Source organism: Melanotaenia boesemani, chromosome 19, assembly GCF_017639745.1.
Source record: "Melanotaenia boesemani isolate fMelBoe1 chromosome 19, fMelBoe1.pri, whole genome shotgun sequence".
NCBI classification, from domain to species: domain Eukaryota; kingdom Metazoa; phylum Chordata; class Actinopteri; order Atheriniformes; family Melanotaeniidae; genus Melanotaenia; species Melanotaenia boesemani.
The window spans coordinates 4,105,587-4,131,265 of NC_055700.1; the positions used below are offsets into that span (position 1 = coordinate 4,105,587).

The 25,679-nt window shown below is 41.0% G+C and overlaps 3 protein-coding genes across 3 annotated transcripts in view; 2 read left to right on the forward strand and 1 right to left on the reverse strand.

Moving 5' to 3' along the window:
- LOC121629681 (scavenger receptor cysteine-rich type 1 protein M160-like) overlaps positions 1-2,244 on the forward strand; it is a 530,109-nt gene extending 527,865 nt beyond the window's left edge. Inside the window, exons 26-27 of the mRNA XM_041969398.1 lie at positions 1,745-1,836; positions 1,920-2,244. Of these exons, the coding sequence (XP_041825332.1) occupies positions 1,745-1,836; positions 1,920-2,039 (212 nt within the window). The 3' untranslated portion in view covers positions 2,040-2,244. The remainder of the gene's footprint in view (positions 1-1,744; positions 1,837-1,919) is intronic.
- A 1,518-nt stretch (positions 2,245-3,762) lies between these two features.
- Positions 3,763-5,036, forward strand: LOC121630377 (putative nuclease HARBI1; the record flags this gene model as incomplete). The annotated part of the gene is made up of 4 exons (XM_041970651.1): positions 3,763-4,183; positions 4,263-4,378; positions 4,462-4,573; positions 4,653-5,036. Coding segments are annotated over 4 exons (945 nt in total), but the record flags the coding sequence as incomplete, so codon positions are not given.
- A 10,813-nt stretch (positions 5,037-15,849) lies between these two features.
- Positions 15,850-25,679, reverse strand: part of LOC121630068 (V-type proton ATPase subunit B, brain isoform-like) — an 11,358-nt gene continuing 1,528 nt past the window's right edge. The window contains exons 3-15 of the mRNA XM_041970113.1: positions 24,400-24,455; positions 22,272-22,370; positions 21,897-21,990; positions 21,703-21,780; positions 21,465-21,604; positions 20,467-20,568; positions 20,049-20,146; positions 19,591-19,714; positions 19,359-19,509; positions 19,199-19,281; positions 19,004-19,108; positions 18,799-18,928; positions 15,850-17,532 (exon numbers count right to left, since the gene is read on the reverse strand). Of these exons, the coding sequence (XP_041826047.1) occupies positions 17,396-17,532; positions 18,799-18,928; positions 19,004-19,108; positions 19,199-19,281; positions 19,359-19,509; positions 19,591-19,714; positions 20,049-20,146; positions 20,467-20,568; positions 21,465-21,604; positions 21,703-21,780; positions 21,897-21,990; positions 22,272-22,370; positions 24,400-24,455 (1,397 nt within the window). The 3' untranslated portion in view covers positions 15,850-17,395. The remainder of the gene's footprint in view (positions 17,533-18,798; positions 18,929-19,003; positions 19,109-19,198; positions 19,282-19,358; positions 19,510-19,590; positions 19,715-20,048; positions 20,147-20,466; positions 20,569-21,464; positions 21,605-21,702; positions 21,781-21,896; positions 21,991-22,271; positions 22,371-24,399; positions 24,456-25,679) is intronic.

Below are 25,679 nucleotides of genomic sequence, written 5' to 3' on the forward strand. Positions count from 1 at the left end.
GAGGAGTTTACATATCTCGGGGTCTTGTTCACGAGTGAGGGAAGGATGGAGCGGGAGATCGACAGGCGGATCGGTGCGGCGTCCGCAGTGATGCGGGCTCTTCATCGTTCTGTCATGGTGAAGAGAGAGCTGAGCCAAAAGGCAAAGCTCTCGATTTACCGGTCGATCTACGTTCCTACCCTCACCTATGGTCATGAGCTGTGGGTAATGGCCGAAAGAACGAGATCTCGAATACAAGCGGCCGAAATGAGTTTTCTCCGCAGGGTGGCCGGGCTCTCCCTTAGAAATAGGGTGAGAAGCTCGGTGATCCGGGAGGGGCTCAGAGTAGAGCAGTTTCTCCTCCACATCGAGAGGAGCCAGATGAGGTGGCTCCGGCATCTGGTTAGGATGCCTCCTGGACTCCTCCCTGGTGAGGTGTTCCGGGCACGTCCCACCGGAAGGAGGCCCCGGGGCAGACCCAGGACACGCTGGACAGACTACATCGCTCGGCTGGCCTGGGAACGCCTCGGGATCCCTTCGGATGAGCTGGTGAATGTGGCCGGGGAGAGGGAAGTCTGGGTTTCCCTGCTTAGGCAGCTGCCCCTGCGACCTGACTCCGGATAAGCGGAAGAAAATGGATGGATGGATGGATGCTTGCTTGTAAACATTACTGTAGTAATGTAATTTACCTGTACTGAGGGTACAGTACCCATTTAGGTCTGTGTTTGGACAGAGATCCTAGCAGCTAGCATTAAGTTGTAATTTAGTTTATTGTGTAATCTCTTCATGTGATAATGTGATGTGTTGTTGAAAATGTTCTTGTGAAAAACTGGACTTCTGTCTGTTCTGCATTATTCCTCTTTACAGGGATGTAACACTCTCACAACATTACAATCTCTTGTAAAATCAAGCTAGATTATTTAAAGAGAGAAACTTCTGATTTCTAACAAAAACATGTCCAACAACCACCGACTCTGTCTTTGGTTAGGTTTAGGACCAGCGTTATTTGGTAAAGACTCAGAAAAGGTGGTAGTTTGTACTAAAACACGTTTGTCCATCATGTTACACAACGCTGGTTTGGAAGTTTCCAGGCTGATGCATCAACAGCACATTTCACATGAAGCTAACATGAAACCTGCAGGAAAAGATGAGCTGTGGTTTATTGATTTCTTAAGCCCCGTTTCCACCGATGGGGGCGGGTCAGGGCGCATTCTTTTGTATTGGTGGAAACGAGGCTTTATTTTCTGGTGGACAGTCTGACAGGAAGTCTGTTGAAGTCTGAGTGATGTAGTTTGACTTGACGTCCAGCAGAGGGCCCTCTTCCAACTCACTGTGAGCTTATCATCACTAACAGATCAGCGTCTCCATTAAGGTTTTTCTCGTGGTGTTTAGAAGTTTAAAGAGAAAACAGCTTCTGTCATTGAGTTCTGAGCATGCTTCTCATGTGACTGATCACATGATTGATCAGCTGTTTCTGCCTCCTCAGAACAAACATGTTTGACAGGAAGTAATGATCAGAACTCCTGCAGACTTCTCTCCTGCATTCACTCCAAACTGGATTTCTGGTTCTGGATTCATCTCCACAGAGATCAGGACATTTTAACCAGTTTCGTTAGTTTCTGGAGTCGCTGGTTCTCATGGTTATGCCCAAGAATAAAACCCAGAACCCCCAAGCCAAGACAGAAAGGAAACTGTTTAATTCATAAAAATTACAGACATGGTATTGAAATATTGTAATTGTGTGATTGTGAATGTGTTTGATCAGGTCCAGCACATCCAACAGTTCTTCTCATCAAAGTGGTGGTCCTGCCTCTGACTCTGCTGCTGCTCATCACCGTCCTGTGTTTCTACTGCCGGGTACTGAACACATCTGTAGCTGAGAATGAAGCAGTCAGCTTGGAAACTGAAGAGATGAGTGATGTGCTGTCTTGTTTCTCCAGGCCAGCAGGGGGCAGAAGTGGAGCAGACAGGAGAATGTGGAGCTGGTTGGGTTAAACCTCGGTGTGGCTGCAGCTGAAGGAGGGCCGACTGGAGCTCAGGAAGCAGAGGAGAACCTCTAAGCAGCTCCTCTCATGTCCTGATGAGTTTTACAGCCGACACGCAACCAACCGTCAGCTTAGCCGAGGATTTCACTACTGCTGGACTTTTTCTTTGGTGTTCCTACTCTGACTGCTTCCTGCTTCCTTATTTAGCTGTCCTGTCCAGCCCATTGTTTCCCAGTGAAGACATAAACTACGCCTACAGTCAACCGACATGAAAAACGGATTCATCAGATCAAGAAAAACACGTTACAAACAAGCTAAATTTCAGCTAATCATCTGAGTTACACATCTTCTCCATGAGCTACATGCTGTTAGCCTTAGCTGGGTTGGTAGAATACCCAGAATCCTTCACTCTGCAGGGCTGAGAGGAACGCAGACGGACACTTCCATTCTTCCATAAATGAAGCCTTAGCTTAGCGCTGCCGCAGAGTTGATGCAGGTTTTAACTGCTGACAGCAACATTTTTAGCTTTTGTAAGAATTTATATTTGAACCTCAGATAGTCAGTAGAATAAATACATTTTATCAGACTAAGATTTTTGTCCTTTCATGGCTTCGGTAGAGGTTCCTTTAGAGATCTAAGTGTAAAAATTAAACTGTAAATAAAAATTAAACATGCTTGTATCCTCACAAAGACCAGAAAATGCATTATATCACTCTAGTTCTCACATCTCTAAACTGGCCTTCTATGAAACAAATAATTGGTTTTAAATAGTTTCTGCTGGTGTACAAAGCTCTGAATGGTCCAGAATATAGATCTGATCTGCTGACACCATATGAGCCACCAAGACCTCTGAGATCATCTGGCTTAGGTTTTCTTTCCATCCAGATAGTTGAAACTAAACATTTATGCTGCATTCAAACCAGAGGGGTATTGCACGAAACCAAGATAAGCTATTAAGCCGGGATATGTTGGTTATCCTGGCTGAATTTAGCCCTAAATCGGTTGCATGAAAGCAGCATAAACTAATCCCGGCCAAGTTACTGTGGTGATTTATCCCCTGCAGCTAGCCTGCTCCAGACCAGGCTAACTACTCAGGCTAAGATTAATCCTAGCGAGTCACCTGTATGTCCAACGTCAATTCTATGAGGAATTAATGTGTTTTACAGCATGTCCATGGTCTTCCTAAGTATGGCGCGTCATTTTAATCATGCAGTATTAAAATATTACATATACAGTCACTGTACATTTAATCCAAATCTGTTCGTAATCGCAACAGTCTTTTTATATGGATTCGAGTTGTAGTATTATTATTCTATTCTATTCTACAGTCATTTAGCAGACGCTTTTATCCAAAGCGACTTACATTTGAGAGTAAGAACAACACAAGCATGAATTCAAACAAGATGGGACGTCATAATTAAGTGTTAGTCAGACCGCTTTGAGTCCAGTTAGACCCAGGTGCTGTCGTGTAGTGCTAGTGCAGTGCATATAATTTTTTTTATTTTTTTTTTAGTCATTTTATTTAAATACAGGATCACGATTTCATCACACAATTTCAACTTGGTCATAAGTGTATGATTTCATCAGGCCAAGTGTTATATTGCTATGCTAATGAAGACCGCTCTTCAAATTGCTGTCAGAGGTTTTATAAATATGTGTTTTATTGCATTAATTGAGATTACAAAACACAGCGGATGAGGTTACAAAGGTGTATTCAAAGAAATCCGTGACGAGGGCAATGTAGAATATTCAGGTCCAACTCCCCTTCACCTGTTCCCTTCATAATGGCTTGCCCTTTTTGGATGAGGATGTGCTGGACGAGGAAGCCCGCATCCTCAGAAGAGCATTCAGACGTGAACGAGTCTTCAGGGACAGCTCACATCCCCTGGCCTTTGGAGATGACTATGTGATTGAAAGATACAGATTTTCGGGTGATGGACTAAGATATTTATGTAGGCTGCTGAGTCCAAAAATACAGCACCAGACAGCGCGAAGCCATGCCCTCACTGTACCACAGATGATCTGTGTCACATTGAGATGGCTTGCGAGTGGGAGCTTCCTTTATTCTGTGGGGGATGCAGAGAACCTCAATAAAGGAACCATTTGCCGGACAATCAGATGCGTTTGTCTGGCGCTGAAATCATTCAGCAATATATTCATCACCTTCCCTGGCCACAGAAGACCCCTCTACATCAAGGAGGAGTTTTACAAGATTGCAGGTAACCTCAATTTTAATGTGCACCCATTAGTTTCTAAGTATATCTGTCACAGTTGGATACTCACTATTTTTTGTTACAGCTTTCCCTAACATCATTGGGGCAGTGGATTGCACACACATAAGAATCAGACGCCCCTCAGGTGAACATGAGGGAGATTACATTAACAGGAAATCCTTCCACAGCATCAATGTTCAGGTAAGAGTGATTTGTGGTTATGACCTACATGAATCTGTTCTGTGCATTTAATGACCTTAATAGGCTACAACTAAATATTTCAGATGATCTGTGATGCTGACTGCCTTGTGAGCAATTTAGAGGCAAAGTGGCCTGGCTCAGTGCATGACTCTAGAGTCTTTCAGGCTAGTCCAATTTATGAGAGACTTTTACAAAGTAGCCCACACATTTGTACTGCAAGCACCTTGGACATTGTGTGTGTAACTGTTTTCTAAATTATATTTTGTATTATCAGGTGAATTCTCTGGTGTGCTGCTGGGAGATAAAGGATACGCCTGTGAGTCATTCCTCTTGACTCCCCTTGCAGATCCCCAAACCCCACCACAGCAGGCCTACAACCATGCACACACCAAGACAAGGGCTCGAATCGAGATGACCTTCGGCCTTCTGAAATCTCGGTTTCAGTGCCTGCACCACCTGAGGATTTCCCCGGACAGAGCCTGTGATGTTATTGCTGCATGCGTAGTACTGCATAACATTGCAGGCCTAAGAAAGGAGAGAAAATGCTCCCATCTTCCTGGACAACATTAATGGCAGACTTGTCAGGGAGCAATATATTGCAGGTTTCTTCACTTAATTTTTGGATTTAGCCCCTTCATTTAATAAAAGAGCTTTTCCTGTGTGAGCATTTTGTTTAGCACTGGTGGTTCTTTGAAATTCTTTTACATTCATGAAAAGAGGACGGACACCAATGTTCCAGTTCTTTTTTTTTTATTAAGCAGTCATTTGTCTTGGTTGCTTGGATCCTACGACAGCAAAAGTAACTAGGATTAAAACACTGTATTGCAGATATGGTTACTGTGTGCATTGAAACACTCACTTTCTAGTTTCTGGATTTCCAGGTCCAGTTTTCGTGTCCGGCGTTTAATCTCTAGATCCAGCTCTATTTCTTGGAGCTTTCTCTTTTTGAGTCTGATTTTAACATCTGCCAGCTCTATCTCTCTCTCCAGGTGCTTTGCATAAAGTGTTCTGACAGTTTGTGAGGTCTGTAAAAGAAATGTCAATTAGCACAGCAGGATTTGTTCATAACGTAGATGTACTTTAGCCAATACTCACAATGTTACCAGGCCGCTTAGGAGACTGTGCAGCATCCCGGTCCTGTTACACATTTTCTATTAGCACCACATCACTGACTTCATATCCTTCATGGAATAAATAAGCAGGCCAATCCCATAAAATTGATATGCCTCAAACCTTCTGGACTCCACTGACACAGTCTCCTCATCTGCAGACGTGCATTCTGCAGCTGCAGATGTGCCTTCCCCCTGCCGTATACATGCAGCGAGAGGACTTGGATTAAGATTTCACAGAACATACCAAGCCTGTGATTTGGAGACACTGTACTAACCGGATCATCTTCTGGTGGCTCCAAAAGTGTAATTGTGTTCCCAGACACTGCAAGGTTATCCAAAGTCAGACACTATATTATATTTGATTGTGTTCCATGTGCAGTAGAATTGCAGTACTTTGTGTACCTTGTATGAAGCGGACAGTTTCTGTGGCTGGGACAGAGTCAGTTACTGTCCCTCCCTGGATCCCCTCCATCACTGGCCTCCCTTTATTTAAATGGAGTGCCAGTTCCTCTGCTGGAGTCACATCCTGGCTTGGTGGGCCGCCCCCTGTGCCAGTTCTATAGGCCTTTTTTTAACTGCTACAATCATACAGACATTGAACATGTCAGCAGACACCTCATCTATTCACCTCATTTGTTCACGGTTATCTACTTTGGAGTCACTTACCAGCCTGCAAAATGTTCTTATATTTAATTTTTTCTTGCTGCCAGGTCCTTTTATGGCCAGACAGGTTTGTCTTTTATGAAGGACAGAAAGATAAAATAGATAAAAACGTTACATGAGGAAAATAGATTAAATGACACATTGTGGATAATTGTTTGCACCTAATCATACTCTACATTTCCTGAGTAACATGCACCTGCTTGTCACTCTTAAGGTATACAACAGTTAGTGGATTTGAAAAGTAACTCCTTTAATTGTAGCCTAATTATGACAGTTCCAGTGGAGCACTGTTTATTAATTGTACAGTTTTTGACTACTTACGCATTGAGCCGGTCGGCTATTGTCTGCCAGGCTCTCTCGCGTTCTTTACTTATGGCATTGGTATTGCCGTTTTTCCTTATAATATCCTTAACTTCGTCAGAGAACTCCGTCAGGAGCTGTTGTTCAGCGGCCGTGACGTAGGACGCGCGACTTTTATCCGTTTCCCCATCTGTGATTCTGTGAGCGATCGCGAGGTCTGCTTCAGTATGCCGTGCACACGCACTTATCCCAACTATCTTCACCTGGCTTAACCTAGCCGCACCTTCTCATCCTGGCTCAGCAAACGTGCAACCAATTAAGCCAGGATAGGCCGCGCAAGCTAGGTCAAGCTGGGCTTGTTTAATTATCCTGGATTTCTTTATTCTGGTTTCGTGCAATACCCCTCTGGATAGTCTGCTAGACTCGTACGATTGGGGACTCTGTTCAGTTGGGGGTGCAAGGTTCTTCTGGATTGAGTTTGTTTTTACGCTGCAGGACTTGAAACAAATCGAACCTTTTAAATAACATTTTCCACTCCTCACCAGAGACAAAGCCAAGAATTACTGGAGAAGACGAGACCACCAACGAAGAAGAAAACTGGTTCCTCTATTAGTTAATGCAGGACGTCTCTTTCTATCAGAGTGAAACATGGAGCTGCATCAGATCCCAGTGTCTCGGGTTGATCATATTTCTATCAGAACTTTTACAGAGTTCTTCTACGTCTGACTGTGAGACATTCCTCCCGTCCAGAGCCGCCTATCATCCCAAACATGCTGTGTTTTGGTTCTGTTTACCCACAATGCCGTGCACTGCTCCAACAATGCATTTTGTTTTGTAGTCCGCTTCCTGTATTTGGTTTACTTGAGGCACACTGAGATTCGCAGTTGTTGGCGGACTGAATCTGGTTCTTTAATCTGAATCAGAGTTTGTTTCCATATTGACAATTCCCCAAACGAAGCAGACTTTCCCCAAAAAAACAGACCAGGACTGGAATCAGAAAGGCAGGTATACATACACTGAAGTTTTTCTGCTCCTGATATCTGGAACAAACCACCAGAAAACCTGAAGTCTGGTCCAAACCTGAGTTCTGGTAAATCTGATCTGAAACCTTCATTTGACGCCACTTTTAATGAAGATGGAGAGACTTTCTTTTGGAATCTGTTTCCTGGAGTATGTTGTAGAGGTAAAAAGTTACTCTGTCAAGGATGAGGAGTCTGGTTGTGAAGTGAAGAATGATTACAACTTTATTGAACACAGAATTAAAATACAAAGAATAGAATTGCAATTCGAGACACTGTTCAGAGGTCTGACAGCACAGAGATCTGAAGAGAATCTGATAAGAAATACACAGGTAGCATCTTTTAAGCAGAATGATCACGTCACAGTACACCATATATCTTGTAAGATAAAAACAAAGAGATTGTCTGTTCCTCACACAGGATTAGACACTTCAGCAAACCTAATGAGCTTTTGCATTTTATTGACACACATAAACAACCCCAGTGACATTAAGGCAGGATGCCCTGCTGGGTTATTCTGAAAGTATCTGGCTGGTATCAGATAAGTCACACAGGTCAGTGTGAACTGTTCTAAGGAATGCATCCACTTTTACGATAGCAACAGGCTACTCAGCATTAAACTCTATTACCAAGAACTTAAACAATCCTTTTACCTTGAGAGTGATCAGTATAGCACAATATTAAAGGGAATATATGAAATTTCCACAACAATGTACACTGATGACGATGATGATGTATTTCCTGCTGACATCTGTGTTATACGCATGTATTGTCCCGTCTGTTTCGTTGCTCATGTGCAGAACGTCGGGGCTGCATCATATATGAAATGTGCTGTATAAATAAATGTTCCTGTCTGAGGTTGATGCAGCTGCAGGCGACGTGTGGATGACTGATGGACTCTGATCAGGACCAAGAAAGAATAATAAAACCAGATGGAACACCTCTGACTCTTTATGGGACAGATTGACTTTGGTTATGAAAAGATGCTGAAAGTGAGAGCTGAGGAAATCTGCTGGTTGAATTTAAAACTGGAGCTGAAATCATCTCCAAAACTTTTCCCAGAGGGACTGAATGTAAGAGGTTAGAGGACCATGAGGGTCCAAACACTCTGACCTCAGTCCCTCCTCATTTAAGGAGAGGAGCTTTAGGTTCACACCAGATCCAGACCCTGAAGCTTCCAGTGAGATTCTAGTATTTAGATTCAGGGGAAAGTAGATTCAGACATCAGATTAAAATATTAAAAACATATTTCTCTAAAGCTGAGCCAAAAGCCTCATGTATGTAGAAAATTGGGCCAAGAAGAGAACCCTGAGGAATGCCTGAGGTGAGCAGATCCATCTGAGTAATCGGTGTGATGGACTGAGAAACCAGGTCTGTCAGGTGGGACTGAGACCAGCTGAGTCCAGCACCTGGAAACAGATTAAATGAATCTCAGGAATCAGGAAACAGCAGGAAAATCTGGGTTTAAAGGAAGTGTTTGGAGCTCTGTTTGCATGTTTGCAAATGAGAACTGGTTCTCAAACATTTTTACCTGGTTAAATAAAGGTTAAAAAAAAAAAAAAAAGATCAACATGAGCTTCTGTCTCCATCCTGGGACTCCATGTGCTTCTGTTCTGCTTGGAAAATGATTAGAACAGGTGGGACATTCCAGAATTGGAGGACCCGGGTCCACATCAACAATCACAGAGCACGAACCCAAGCCATTTATTTATATTTTGTCCAAAAGTGTACGGAGGAAGTCCTTTCTCTTGAGATTTTAACCCCTTATCAAGCGGGGTCACATGGCTGCAATGTTGTTGATTAGTAGTCATGTACCGGGACGTCTGCATCTTAAGGGGTTAACAAACAACCTTTATAAGAAAATATTTGTTTGTCTATTTAATCAGCCCTAATTTTTCCTGCCCTTTATTATTTTTTTGCATGACATCTAACACACTTTTTCATGCAATTGTTGTAATAATACATCTTCTGATGCAAAGCCAGGGCACATCATCAGTGATGTGTCCTGAGGTCACTTGGTGTTTCGGGTCTCTCAAACATCAGATACCCTCACTTAGGCTACCTTGCCGAGGTTGATCAGGCCTCAGCATGTGCCCTGGCAGCTCACCCACGGACCACTTCTCTTTATCTAGAGCCACTTGGAGGCTTTTTCTGCTGCCTCCGCGTTGTTAGAGATGGCTCTCCTCTTCCTTTCACCTGTGATGCCGATTGCAGTATAGGCCCTGCAGAGGGACTGTCCTGCAAAGCCTCTGCATCCAGCTTCCACAGGTAAGCACCTAGCCTTTCAGCCTCGTCTGTGGCAGTTGCTGACTAGCTCCTGGTACTTGTCCCTCTTTCGCTCAAAGGCCTCTTCCATTCTCTCCTCCCTTGGCATGATGAGCTCCAGCATGACAACATTCCTTGTTGCCTCTGACACCAAAATGATGTCAGGTCTGAGAGTAGTCTTAGCAACATGCTGGGGTAAGAAGGCGATGTTACTTAAGCTCCGTGGTAGGCCCAACCATCTTCTCAAGTAGCGGCTGACTTTCTTCTCCAGATCTATAATCGTGGAGATTGGGAACTCATAGAGGAACAGTGGCCACAGTATCCGAGGTAGGATCCCATGCTGGTACATCCATGCCTGGTAGTCCTGTCCTATCGATGGTTTTCAGCCAACCCTCTAGCTCCTCACAGGTGGTCACTGTCAGGTCATCCATGAAGGCACGGATTGGTGGTTGCTGAATCCCGGACCTAGATTTAGGGCCTCTGCACTCTGGCTCAGCTGATTTAACCTGCTGAGACTCTCTGCCTAAAGCTCTCTGTAATAATCCAGAATAAGGTTTCTTACTGCCGATGGAACATGGTGCCTCTCCAATGTTTCCATTTCCAGCTTATGGGGCTTTGAGACATAGGCATTGGCCAGATCCAGCCAGAGTACCACCAGATGTCTCTTGTTCTCCCTGCCATCTCTCAGGAGCTGTGTAACCACGCCTGTATGCTCAACACACCCTGGCATACCAGGAACGCCCCCTTTCTGCACTGAGGTGTCGATATACCCATTTTTGAGAAAAAAGTCAGCCAGCAAACTTCCCTCTGGATGATGAGCCTCTAGTGGCATTAGGCACCCCCGCTCCCCAGGAGGCCCCCCAGGGCAAGACAGGCCAGGAGAGGCCGCCCCCAACGACCGGGCCATTCAGGGACCACAGCCAGTGAGCTGTCACCAACCCCAGAAAGTACCCACCCTCCCACATTCCCGCTCATCCTAACTCATATATGCTTAGCAACAATGCTGATGAAAATCTTCCCCTCAAAACTGTGCAATGAGATGATTCTAAACTGTCTGATGTCCTTTGAGTCTTCCTCTTTAGGAATCCACACTCCCTCAGAAAACAGCCACTGCTTTGCAGCTTTACCTCTTCACCAGATAGCCTTGAAGATCTTCCAAAGCCTGTAGACCAACTTGGGACAGTTTTTGTAGATCTTGTAAGAAGTTCCACTTGGTCCAGGTGCAGACTTGATGCAGAAAAAGTCCATATGGGAACTTTTCTGTCCCACAGAAGAGAATTTCTGATCTTGGATTTCTGTCTTAACACTAACACTATAGTGTCTTAACACTATAAACTACTTTTGCATGATGCCTGTTCAGCAGCTAGTTCGGCATATCTAAAGCTAAGAATGAGCAGCATTTCTTTTATCGGACTAATTTTTGACTAAAACAAAAGGGAAATCTATAAACTGTTGCAGCGATGCAGAGTCTGAGAAAATGTAATTAATTTTATTTATAGCATACAAACCTATTATTTTATTTGATATCTTTGTTTAATTAAATTAAGTCATGTTGCTTTCTTTCACCCTCAGTCTGTATTTGGTAAAGTTTAAGTCAAAGGGATTAGTTAGATTTAAACACCAAAAATACTTGGGATTGAAATCATTTCTTCTGACCACATTAGCCCTTCTCACAGTCTTTAAATGGGTTTACTCTACAAAAAACAGAATAATCTTTTAACACATGTTCTGCAAGGTTCCACATGCTTGCTTTAATTCAACTCTTGTTGATCTACAGATGAAGCCAAACTGACTAAATATGTGTAATTTTTTTAAATCAGCCTGAAAACTCACTAGTGATTCTTAAATAACATAATCTTAACTTATAAAAAATTAATTTACCTTTATAGTCAAATAACAGGTAACAAAAACATTTTCAACCATATTGTAGAAATGGTGCCATCTGTTGGGTAAACTAAGTGCGGCCATGTTAAAATCCAGCTTCAATTCAAACTTTATTCAACATGGCGAATCGACATTAACGCTTGCTGCTTTTCTAATCAGATATATGTTGAGGCCAGGTAATGCACACTCACTTTCACATTATTGTTTCACAGCAGAGGTTTTCTGATCTAAAAGCTTAAATGTTTTGACCTCATCACTACTGCAGTCGCTGTGCAAGAAATAAAGCATCAGCACAGGGAACAGGATCTTTCAGTCTTAGTTAATATTTAATTTTTTTAAATAGGTGTGTATATTACATGAGAGTTAAATCAAACTGGTTAAAAAAAATTTAACTAAAAATCTCTGGGATTGTTGCTGCAAGAACACCAATTTTATAAGGTTTTAAAGAGTTTGTTCACCCAAATTACAAAACATTTTTTGTTTTTCCACCTAGCTGGTTTGCCAGATACAGTCTGATCAGTTCAACTCAACTTTATTTATAAAGCACTTTAACACAACATCAGCTAAAAGAAGAGCTGAACACAGCATAGAAGCAAAACATTTAAAAGTCCAATAAAATGCAAAGTGAAAACGGTAACAATAGCAGGAAAATGATAAAACACTAAAAACAATAAAACAAAAACAAGAGTCTCATGCTAGATCAAACGCCAGATCTTAAAAATGGGTCTTCAGGTAAGTTTTAAAATGCTCAGGGGGGCACATTTTTATCAGGAAAGATATTCCAATTAATCCATTTACCATCAGTGTTACCCGTTCTTTATTATTTTTTATTAGGGTTAGGGTTATTATTTCTATCTGGTAGCTTTCAGGGTAAATGCAAGGACTCATGGGAAAATGCACTGTGGAGCACAAATGGACTTTTCCCTGATTTAGCTTTATGTGTGAGTCCATCTGTGTTTATTTGCACTTTAGTTTAAAGTTTGTACTACGAGTGTGTGGGATGCTGAAGGGAGACGGATTCCCTTCTGTTCTGATGCAAGTGGTACGAACTTGGTGAAATTTATCATTCATTAGTGTAATCGCCTACTTGGGATCCATCGACCATAATTACTTATAAATATTAGGACACTTGATTCCAGCCATCAATTCAAGTTAAAACATTTATTGTGAACCTTTAAAAAATGGTTTTTCTGTAAACTCTGTAATTCCTGCTACTGATATTGTTACTAGTATTTTAAATAAATATTCACACAGAGTAAATATGGCATGGATCAGGAAATGGAAGTTTTTCTTAGATGTTCAGCAGCTTTGAACCCAGCAGTCTGCACACATAACATAACCCTGCACAAGGAAACTAGTCCAATGACTTCATCCTTCTTCGAGGGTGCGAGGGTTTTGTCATTTACCTTGTCATTTGAAAATGTGAATGCCGCAATGACAGTATAAAAACCAGTGTTTTGGGGGGTTTTATATATTGATCTCATCACTGACTTGATTATTAGCCAATTAACCATCTCAGCAACCAATGAAACACACAAAGGCTAATCACATAAACTTATCAGTATGCAGTTTTTATATAACCACATCTGCTGTCTCTGTGACAATAACAATCACTTAAAACGGTCCAAAATTATCATCGTTAAAATGCCAGTAATGATGATCACACCTCAAAAGTCAAACTGAATTGTACAAAACTCAATTCCAGTGAAGTTGGGAAAAAGTTTAAAATGTCAGTAAAATTAGAATAGAATGACTTGCAAACCTTTTCTAACCCATATTTAAATGAATACACCACAAAGACAAGATTATTCATGTTCAAACTCATAAACTTTATTTTCATAAGCAAATAATGATAAACTTAGAATTATATAATTGCAACAAGTGCCAAAGTAGTTGGGAAAGGGGCTTCTTCACCATTGTGTTACATCACCTTTCCTTTTAATAACACTCAATAAACGTTTAGGAAGTGAGGAGACTAGTTGTTGAATCGTTGATAGTGGAATCCTTTCCCATTCTTGCTTTATGTACAGCTTCAGCTGTTCAACAGTCCGGGGTCTCCTTTGTCTTATTCTGCGCTTCATAATGCGCCACACATTTTCAATGGGAGACAGGTCAGGACTGCAGGCAGGCCAGTCAAGCACCCGCACCCTCTTACTACGAAGCCACGCTGTGGTGAGACGCGCAGTGTGTGGCTTGGCATTATCCTGCTGGAATAAGCAAGGGCGCCCATGGTAAAGTTTCTGTTTGGATGGCAACATACTTTGTTCCAAAACCTGAATGTACGTTTCTGCATTAATGGTGCCTTCACAGATGTGCAGGTTACCCATTCCTTGGCCACTCATGCACCCCCATACCATCACAGATGCTGGCTTTTGCACTTTGCGTGCGTAACAGTCTGGGTGGTTCTGTTCTTCTTTGGACCGGAGGACACGACGTCCACAATTTCCAAACACAATTTGGAAAACTGACTCATCAGACCACAGAACACTTTTCCACTTTGTATCAGTCCATTTTAGATGGGCTCGGGCCCAGAGAACCCTGCGGCGTTTCTGGATGTTGTTGATGAATGGCTTACGCTTTGCAACATAAAGTTTTAACCCACACTTACGGATATGGCGTCGAACTGTATTGACTGACAGTGGTTTTCCAAAGTGTTCCTGAGCCCATGTGGTGATGTCCTTTACACATTGATGTCGGTTCTTAATGCAGTACCGCTTGAGGGCTCGGAGGTCACGGGCATTCAATAATGGTTTACGGCCATGCCTTTTACGCACAGTGATTCCTCCACATTCCCTGAACCTTTTCACAATATTATGGACTGTAGATGATGATATCCCTAAATTCCTTGCAATTGTACTTTGAGGAATGTTGTTTTTAAACTGTTCAACAATTTGCTCACGTAGTTGTTCACAAAGAGGTGAACCTCGCCCCATCCTTGCATGTGAATGACTTAGCTTGTTCGGGTCTCCCTTTTTTATACCCAGTAACGACTCTCACCTGTTGCTAATTCATCTGTTCACCTGCAAATAGTTGTTTGATTTCCATTCATCCACTTTCTGAGTAGTTATTGACACCTGTCCCAACTATTTTGGCACGTGCTGCTGTCATCAAATTATAGAGTTGATGATTTTCTCCCAAAACAATAAAGTTTATGAGTGAAGACAATAAATATGTTGTCTTTGCTGTGCATTCATTTAAATATGGGTTGACAAGAATTTGCAATTTACTTGAATCAATTTTTATTTGCAATTAACACACTTTCCCAACTTCACTGGACTTGAGTTTTGTAGTTTGTGAGCCTGGTTATGTTATTTAGGTGCTGAATAATTAATAAAAAGCAAAACAAATGAGACTGGGTGGAACAGATTGAGTGGTTTAGATAATAATACAATAAATAAAGCATTTCTGAACAAGTTGACTCCTGATTATTAAGAAGGACTTCAGGATTAACTAAACACGGCTGTTGAGCTTCACAGCTTATCAAGGTTTTCTGGAACAGACCTCAGATCAGTTTGTTTGGTTGCTTCTGCCAGTAAATGCTTACTTCTTCTGTTGGTTTCAGGGTAGACTAGGTTGTGTTGACTCACATCTTATCTTACAGCATAAAGTCATATTACAGGAAATTACAGATGCAATTAAAAGTCCCAGTGGAATATCAGAGCGGCATAATATATGGGTGTTTTTTATATAATGTCAGAGTTATTGTTTTTACAATCATGCTGTTAATTTTTTATGTACTCAACATTTTTTTTATTGCAAAAGACCTTTAAGTGTCTTCTTGAAAGCAGATGCTAACATGTTGTTAACATTACAGCTGACACCTACATCATCATGCATTCACTATCCTGGCTTTCCCTTTGTCTTTAGGGGAAAAACATCCAACAATAACCCCATGTATAACACAAAGAAAACATCTTTCATCACCATTTAATGATCACAAAGTCTATTTATCAACTTATAGGAGTTCTCTTTGATCAGGTGATAATGTTCAGGCAGGCTTCAAAGGTAGTTATATAACTTCCTGGGTGTGTCTACGAGGTGACAGGTAGTGTGATGAAATCTTTATTCCGTTTCTCTTTTGAATGTTTCCTGGTGATCAAGTGACCACCATCAAATTACCTGATGGTGGTCTGAAGATGCTTGAACTGACCTCCAGTAATCGGCTGAGGTCAGTTCAAGCATCTTCAGACACAAGACATAGGCTGATATAAACCAGAATGATCAGAAATGAGGCAACAGCTTTTATTTCATGACATTCTTGAGGCACCAACAGTAAACATTAAGCAACACAGCATGCAATTGTTTGAATATCCAGTCAATAAACACACTGTTCAAACAAAAAATGCACAGTTAATTTGTATTTCAAGGCGGACGTGTGACATAAAGCCAATGCATTCAGGGGACATGAACACAAACACTTTAAACTTCTGGCACAAATGAGTAATAATAATCTTAACAAAACTACATCATCAAGCGGTTAAGCGAGTATGTCACACTGATACCATTTTACTTCATGGCTACCCCGTTACAGTCATTGCTGGCTTGAATTTAGTCCAGACAAAAGCCCTGTTTCCACCAGCAGGTCTGGGTAGGTATAGTTTGGTTTGGTTTGGTAAATCCTGATCTCTGTTGCATTTCTACAGCCAACCATAGATTTACCCGGTGGGCAGTGTATAGACCAGATAGCATAGATGCCTCAGCTATGTAATAGCATGATGTCACAGAAGCCTTTCTTGAATTATAACAAAGAAGAACGTGACACAGAAGCAAAAGATGAGAACATCCAGTAGTTTGTGTTCTTTCTTGTTTTGTGACTTTAAACACCAATAAATCCACGGCTGGATATTCTGCCCTTCCCAGTTTTTGCCTGTGGAAACACAAAAAAGTGTACCAACCTGTACCGAACTGGACTCGGTGGTGGAAACGGGGCTAAAGTGATTTATCTCAGGACAGCACATGAAAGTCTGTACGTAAAAGTGACTCCACCATGTGGATGAGGAAGAAAGACTTATTAAATGTTTGCTAAAGAGTGACATAATGTGCTGAAACTCATAAAGATGAAAGTTCGGTAGAACAAAAATTGTAAATGTAAATTGTGTTGCAAGGATTTTTTAAGGATGAAAAAAAGGAAGCTCACAATGCAATCTGACTGCTCCTTTAAAATAGTTCAGTTAAACGTCTTATAAATGAGGCACAATGGACTATTTAAACTGACTTTAATGAAACCTTTTTTTGTTTTGTTTTTTGGTCTTTGCATTATTATTTAGACCAGAACTCCCACTGATTTAATGAGCATCTATCAGTATTAATAACTCAAAACAAAGGATTTAGGAAACACCAGCTGCAGTAATTTCTCATGTAATGACAACAGAAGTTATGAGAATCTCTCAAATCTCTAAGAGGTGATGTTAATGTTTTCCTCTATCTTCTGAGGCTGTCCAGGTTTTATGAAAACCCACAGACTAATTTGAACTCTGACTTTTATGTAATTTTTTTTTTCTAAATAAAGGTTTAATATCCTCATAATCACCCATACAACCATTAAATCAACAGACTGTTCTTTTTCTACCTGTTGCAGACAGTTTCTTTCCATCCATGCTCTAAATAAACTTCTGTATGTGTTTCAGTCTATTTCTCCTTCTGTGTAAGCAGGGAAGTTTGCTGTCAAGGCTACATGGAAGCCACATGTGTGAAGACAGTTATGGCATCACAACACTGCACTGTATGTACGCAGAGAGGCCTCACCAAAAAGAGACAATGTGGTGTGTGTTTGGCTAATGTTTTGCGTCTCGGGGGTAAAACTCAGCCAAGGTGCTCTGAGGGATTCTCTTCAACATTTCTTTGGGGAAGATCCTCATGAGCTGCCATCCAATGTCCAAAGTCTCAAACACACTCCTGTTTTCATAGGCACCTGGACACACAAACACTTAGTTAAAAATGATGAAAACAATAATAATACATTTTTTCACAATATTACAAAAAGTTACATCCAGTGCATGTTCACAAGAAAACAAAATTAAAAGTTTGATATCAGACTGCCAAAGGCCTTCATAAAGAGCAAAAAGCCTGAGTAGGAAATGTGTTCGATAAGGTGGAGGCTCAAATGGCAAAAAGCCTGACAGCTAGCAGGGCACCACCTGTAGCTCTAAATGGTTGAGAGGACACAACCCAGGTCAATAAGTCTGAGATGCATTTGTAGGAAAGAGTCTTTAAAAGTTGGCAGTAAGATTTTATAAAATCAGTAAAATGTCTAACAGGGAGTCATTGTAAAAAGGCAAGTACAAGGGTGAAATGTTTGTGACTTTTTGCCCAGCAATGAACCTCCACAATCAGAAATAAATACAAAACTATGTAAATGACTTGAAAATTAAGTGAAATTGTAAATAAAGGTTACCAAAATTCAATTAAAAAATGCAATAATTTATGTATAAAATGTCAAATAAATACACGTTATGTTTTAAAACTGCATTACGTAAGTTTCCAATCTTAAAACTTCTCGTTCCAGACTTGTTTAAGGGCACAGTGAGACCTATTGTGCACATTTTCTGGAGCCGTTGCTGTGCAGCATCGGGAGGCTGAGAAACCACGCTATACGACTTTTTCATCTGGAACACCGCGTGACCTTACAGCTGAGTTCGCTTTATGCACCGCGCCACACGCTAGCAAGCAGAAACAACAGGCTTCCATACTTCATCTGTTGCTAGATCCTCCTCTATAAAGATAAACTAAATCCTTGCATAAATAAGTTTGAACAGCTATGACCCAGTGCATGAAGCTCTGAAGTTCTGATTGCTAAAGCTGGATGACAGTCATGTCTCCACTTTTTGAGTTGTATCAACCACAGATTAACTGTGGCCTTTCCCAAAGGTAAGCTGTGTACAAATGGTTCTGCAGTCAGCATATGTGCTGTAGCAGAAAGGTTGTTGGTTTAAATACAAACACACAGTTGAAAAAGCAAACACATGTTCCTGGTGTGAACCCGGCCTTACCAGGCTAGGCTAACCAGTTAAAACCAAGTTTGCCACAGGGCATCTAATATAGTCGCTTGTAAAATAACTTCTGAAACTTGTGAGCAAACAAAAAGCAAAGCTTCATGTGGTTTTTGCTTCCTACAGAACTTGTTTTCAAGTCTACATATTGTACATGTGTATGTCTGATCTGCTACAGCGCACTGCACCTTGGGAAATGAAGTTCTTCTCAAACTTGGTCAGGAACTCCAGATATAGCAGGTCATCAGCGGTCAAAGCCTCCTCTCCCACTACCGCCTTCATGGCCTGGACATCCTTACCTATGGCATAACACGCATACTAAAAAAACACACACACAGACTGTCAGAGAAGGGTGTTAAAGGCTTGTATCAGCATTATGAAGCTTGAACTTACAAGCTGATTGGAAACATCAGAGTGGTCTCTGCGGGTCATTCCCTCCCCAATGGCTGATTTCATCAGTCGAGACAGAGACGGCAGCACATTGATGGGAGGATAGATCTGACCAGGAAGGGAAAAGGAGCATGGGTTTATGAGTTCAGATGGTGAGCGTAGAAGGCATGACACACCTGTGAGGCTGCTCTTCATTACCTGTCTGTTGTGAAGCTGTCTGTCCACATAGATCTGCCCCTCAGTGATGTAACCAGTCAGGTCAGGAATAGGATGAGTGATGTCTAGAAGACACATGAGCACGCTGTAAAAACAGCACTGGAGCCTTTAGCATTGCACACTTGTGTGAAAGTGTGTGTACCATCATTAGGCATGGTGAGGATGGGGATCTGAGTGATGGAGCCATTACGTCCCTCTACTCTGCCAGCTCTCTCATAGATGGTGGCCAAATCAGTGTACATGTAGCCAGGGAATCCTCGGCGGCCCGGCACTTCCTCTCTGGCTGCAGAAACCTGAATGGAGGAGAAAATAAAATTACATCCTCTCGTCATTTCCAACTTGTTGCATTGAGACTGGAATAAAATGTGGCTAACCTCTCGGAGGGCTTCAGCATAAGAGCTCATATCGGTGAGGATGACCAGGACGTGCTTCTCGCACTGATAGGCCAGGTACTCCGCTGATGTCAGGGCTAAACGAGGCGTGATGATTCGCTCGATGCTGAAATAATGAAGAAAATTCAACTTTTTTTTAATCAGAAAATTTAGGTCTTTTTCTATCTTTTGTTTTCTAATTTAATACTTAATAACTTTACATGTAAACATCACAAAACCATGAAACAGACACAGACTTTTAAATCTGAATTCTGATTCCTACACTGATTGTTGGCTATTGCATCAAATCTTAGGTTGATATGAGAAAGCAGGTGATTCTGTTCTACTTCATCCAAAAATGGCTTAAATCTGGGTCTGGAGCCAAATCTTAGAGAAAATTATTTAAGATAAGGCTATTTATAAATAAAAATAAAGGACGATTTTGAGTAAAAAGGTTATACGTTGGGTCATTGGCCAGATTGAGGAACAAGCAGACGTTGTCCATGGATCCGTTCTCCTCAAAGTCCGACTTAAAGAATCGGGCTGTCTCCATGTTGACCTGGTGGCAGAGAGAAGAGAAAATAAACTTTCTGAGCTAAACAGCCACATGTTTCAGCATAATGGGAAACCATTTTTCAAGTTATGGAAGACTTTTCTTTTGTTCCCTTTACTCAAACCCTGGATTCCCACCATCTAATGCCTTCCTAGTCAGCCTCCCCTTACCCCAACCAGTCCCACCCCCTCAGCCCCTCCCCCTATATAGAGACATTTAAATACCATCAAAACAACATACAGTTTAAAGACGAGATGTGTTGAAGCTCACATCTGGCATGTAATGATCAGACTTTTACTGATGCAGAACAAACATCTGGTTCTCACCCCCATGGCTGCAAACACGATAGCAAAGTTGTCCTCACTGTAATCCATCACGTCCTTGGACTTCTTCACCAAACCAGCTTGCCGACAGATCTGAGCTGCAATCTGACAGGAAGACAGAAAACAGTAGTTTTTATAATCTAATCAGTCAAATGTAAGAAATTACTCCTGTGGATCACAGACAACCGAACAGACAGACAGATGGGTTGAAGATCTGGGAGTTCAAAATAAGAAACAGAGCAAATCAATCGATCACGGAGTAGTAGAAACTTTGCAATATTGACCCAAGCTGAGTGAAACAGGCCATATCTCCAGAAAGAGAACCAAAGCTGTTACCACTTTAAACCACTAGATGACAGACATGTATGTTGTCACTCCTAACACACAGGAGTTTGTTAGGAAACAGCGTATGAAAGACGTCCTACTGAGCTGATGAGGATGTGCTAATAGGAGCTGATTCAGAGCACTGTGGATGAAGTACTTTTGGTGATTGTTATTTAAAATGCCAAAGAGATGAGTAAATTTACTTCTCAGGTTTAAGCTCAGGTTTATATTCATCATTTCTGTCATGTACTATATGCCTTTACCTCTAACCACTTCCAAGCTACAACCTTTTGAATTCTTGAAATCAAAATTTAATATGTTTTTGAAAAACTCCGGTGCCTAAAGGGCTAATCCTGAAGAGAGAGATAAAAATGTGTTTTGACTAATCTTTCATTTTTCAGACTGGTTCAGAGGCCTGTTTGTAGGTTTGGACTTAGCATGGGTCGAGGTTTGGAGTTAGACCACCAGGGACATCCTCTATGTAGGGTTTGTGTCCTGTTTTTCTACATGAAGGGAATCGGGAAACTAGGGCCGACTATACATTTGTAAGGATCTCACAATTTCAAAAAAATTTTTTAGGGTCACATCTTGGCTTTTCTGGTCAAGATCAAATTAAAGTGTCATGGTTAATCTAAGGAACACACCCCACATATTCTAGTATAAGAATGTGTGTTTACCTCGTTGTGAGGCAGACCAGCAGCAGAGAAGATGGGTATTTTCTGGCCCCTGGCGATGCTGTTCATGCCATCAATAGCAGAGATGCCGGTCTGGATCATTTCCTCAGGGTAGATACGACACTGAGGGTTTATCGGCTGGCCTGTGGAAATACACACACAGTCGGTGTAGAGAAAACCTGGAGCAGGTTTCAGGTCATCTGGCTCCATTTTACTGATTGACTCAAAAGCAGAAACACACCCATAATGTCCAAGAAGTCTTCAGCCAGGACAGCTGGTCCTCTGTCGATAGGTTTACCAGATCCATTAAACACACGACCTACAGAAAAACACACACACTTTTACATGACTGTACAGAAAAGTTTGAGTTATAGTAGACAAAATTACACCTGAGAATGGATTTAATAAACCAGCAGTATCAAAGTGGACAATTACCCAGCATGTCCTCGGAAACGGGTGTCCGCAAGATGTCTCCTGTAAACTCACAGCTGGTCTTCTTGGCATCGATGCCTGAAGTTCCCTCAAACACCTGCAGAGGGCGATGTGGAAGAGCAACACAGTATCTCTGTAATTTACATTAGGTGCTGATGTATTTGCAGTTTCCATAAAGGTGAATGATTTGTAAATCATTTAGTTTTTATTCAGATGAAAACAGCACAAAGACAACATCAAATATCTTAAACTCAGCAATTTCCACAACAAAATCAGGTTTGTTTTTAATTAAAATGTTATGTGATAACTTGAGGATTGCAAACGCATCAGTATGATCAAAGGTTACAGTGAAACTTTGTGATGCTGATGCTGCTGTACCTGCACCACGGCCTTGGAGCCGGTGACCTCCAGCACCTGTCCACTCCGCTTGGTACCATCAGGCAGGGTGAGATGGACGATCTCAGCATATCGAGGAAACTGTTAAGTGCAGCATGAAAAACAGTATTAATAACACTGCTCATACAAAGCTAAGTTTGCTTCAGTTAAACAGAGTTCTGTGTGGTTTATTTGAGCTGATCTAAGAGGGTAGATTTATTTTCACTTTTCTCAGACTTTAGAAGACAAACTAATGAAGTTTCAGGTGTTAATTTGTCCTGTTCTTCCTGCAGACATGTAAGGAGTGTGACAGGACGGAGCCATCTTTGTTTGAAAGTTCTCCAACAAAGTTCTTTTCTGCACTGATGCTGCCATCACAGAGGTGGAAATAAGCTTTGCTAAAAGCTCTGATACAACCTCATACAATCAAAGAAACCTGGCTTTTGGATCACAGCTGTCCAGTTTAGGCTTCCTTACTTGTCCTTTACACACTGAAATTCCTCCAGATTGTTTTGTTTAGTGATATTTTTCAGTGTAGTGGGAGTTTAAACAGTTCAATGACTTTCTCACACATTTGCTGACAAACTAGAGATTCTCTGTCCATCTTTGCCCCTCAGAGATCTTCCATGGTTGCTGCTTTTGTAACAAAATCATGATTACAATCACACGATGACTTCTTCTGATGGAAATTAGATTTTTTTCTTTTCTAATTAAAAACTCTAATTTGTTTCCATCTTAGCTTTGTGGATTGACTTCAAGACTTTATTGATCCCTCAATGGGCAAATTTACGTGCCACAGCAGCAAGAAAATAAAGAACAGTCCCAGAGATAAAAAGGATTGGACACACACACAAAAAAAAGGGAGCAATAACAACAGCAGCATTGGTAACTATGTACACTACCAGTCAAAAGCTAGAACGCCCTTCCCCAAAAAGCGTGTCCAAACTATTGACCGGCAGTGGAGTAATGAGCTGCGGTAGAGCGCCTTCCTGCACGGGGGGTGTAGCAACCTTGCACTGACGGAGCTGAACTACAGTGGGATGCATTGGGTGGGTGGAGTTGTTCATGATGGATGTCAGCTTGGCCAACATCAGTCTGTCTGCCACCTCCTTAATGGAGTCCAGAGAAAAAACCAGTACAGACCCAGCTCTCTTAACCATCGTGTTTAGTCTTTTCCTGTCTCTGTGACGTCAGCTACAAGCTCCTTGGTCTTACTGGTATTTAGGAACAGAAGATATAAATCTCTTCGGTTCATACCATTTTAAATAAAACAGTATATGTATCAGTGTAAATATATGCATTAAAATATAACTGAATGTGTTTTGTGATTTTTTTCTTTTTTTTTTAAAGTCTCCCAGAAAGATGAGGACAAACTCATCCATGCATTCATCTCCAGTAATCTGGATTACTGTTTTTAACAGACTTCCTAAAAACAGCATTAAACATCTGCAGCTCATCCAGATGCTGCTGCTACAGTTTTAACCAGGATCAGAAGGGTTTTAACCATTTTAAAATTTACAAATCCCAGAATGGTTTAGGCCCAGAATACACCTGTTATATGTTCAGAGAATATAAACCTAGCAGAGCTCTAAGATCCAAAGACTCTGGTCAACTAGTCCAGACCAGAGTCCAGACCAGAGTCCAAACATGGAGAAGCAGCATTTAGCTGTTAAATCCAAGTTAAAAGCATTTCTTTTCTCATGTGTCTATGCATGGACTCTGCATGCTAACTTCTCACTTATCTGGATTTTAAACATTTTAATCTGATTTATGATTTTGTTGTGATTTTTGCTTTATGTTGCTGCCTTTTATTATTTTTAAATGCTTTCTTTGCACCGTCTGTAATGCTTTTAATGTTTTATGTAAAGCACTTTGAAATCTCTCGTACATGAAATGTGTTGTACAAACACACTTGTCTTTGTTCTTAGACTGTAAACTGAAATCAGAATAAAGCGGATCAAAGATCTGTAGGTTGGTACAAAGACAGAAAGCATTACCGGCTGCTTCATGCAGTGTGTTTTAGTTAAGATTGTTCTAGTGATGTTGTTTAGGTCATTTTAATCAGTTCAGAAGGAAACTTTTTGTTCTGATGACTCCGTGGAAACGGAGCATAGCAGAGTGTCATTCTCACCTTCACCTGATCCAAGATCACCAGAGGACCGTTGACCCCAGACACTGTTTTATAGGCTGAGGATGCAGAGAGCAGGACACACTGTTATCAGCAGATCAGACGGACAGTATAAATACAGAGAAAATGAATCAGCAGTAATACATTTTTATTGAAATTCAAGCTGTTCAAAGGCTCATTTTACTCATTGTAAAAAAAACAAAAAACAAATAAGTCATGGACTCCATAAACCAAAGCATTTTATAAACCAGAATCCTCTCTAAGCATTTGACTCAGTACAATGACCACCTTTCACAGACATCAGCTGATCGTTCTGTCTACAGTGGGAAGAGAAATGGTTTCGTGTGAAGCTGTTGACGCTCAGAAACTCGTCTTTTAATCCTGGGGTAGCTTTTTCCCACCGTTTCTAAGGACCTCTTGATGGTGAAGGAGACTGTACTCACTTCTTGCCATCACAACACACTAAATTCTGCACTACTTTTAAAAATAATTAAAATAAAGGATATGATATCACAGTGCATTCCTGCACAGCATTTATGCATAAAGAAGGGTTGTAACCAAGAAAGGCTGGGAGACCTAAAGGAATTAGTTCCAGGCTTGATCAACCTGTATTACAGCAAAACATTTCTTGTTGCCTTAAAAAGGCTTTTCTTTAAACTTTGAAAATACATGAACTGTTTATCAATTTTGGGTGAACTAACATTTTTAAACCACAGTTTAACAGTTAAATTTGTACCATTTCAAGAATTTTTTTTACATGAACTGCTTGAATTTCCATTTAAAATTTAAATAAATTAATACATTTTTTAAATAACTTGGAAAAACTGGGGTTTTCTACATCTTTTAACAGGTACACACACACATGGAAGGAAGATTAAAAAAAGCTGAAAACATGGCAATTTTATGCTGTCACGCGATGAGTCTTCCAGTTATAGAGATGATATGAATTTACTTTGTAAATTACATTATTTACAACGTTTAGTGGCCTCGGAGATCAACACGCTTTAAATAAGAGCAGTGGGTTATCTCATATCTGGACTTGTTTGTCACTTTTTCTTCAAAGAAAACCTTAATCTCAAGTTTTACATTATGACCCCTGTTTGGGCTGCTTCAGTCAAATATAAGTCATTTTCAGAATGAAATGAGTCTGTGCATGGCTGAAAACTGCTGTGCAATTCAAAGTTACAGTCTAAAGAAAATACTCAACCCATTTTTATCCATTTGAATAAATCAAACTTTATGATTTATATTTTTTGATGAATCAGAAATTTTACAATTTCATT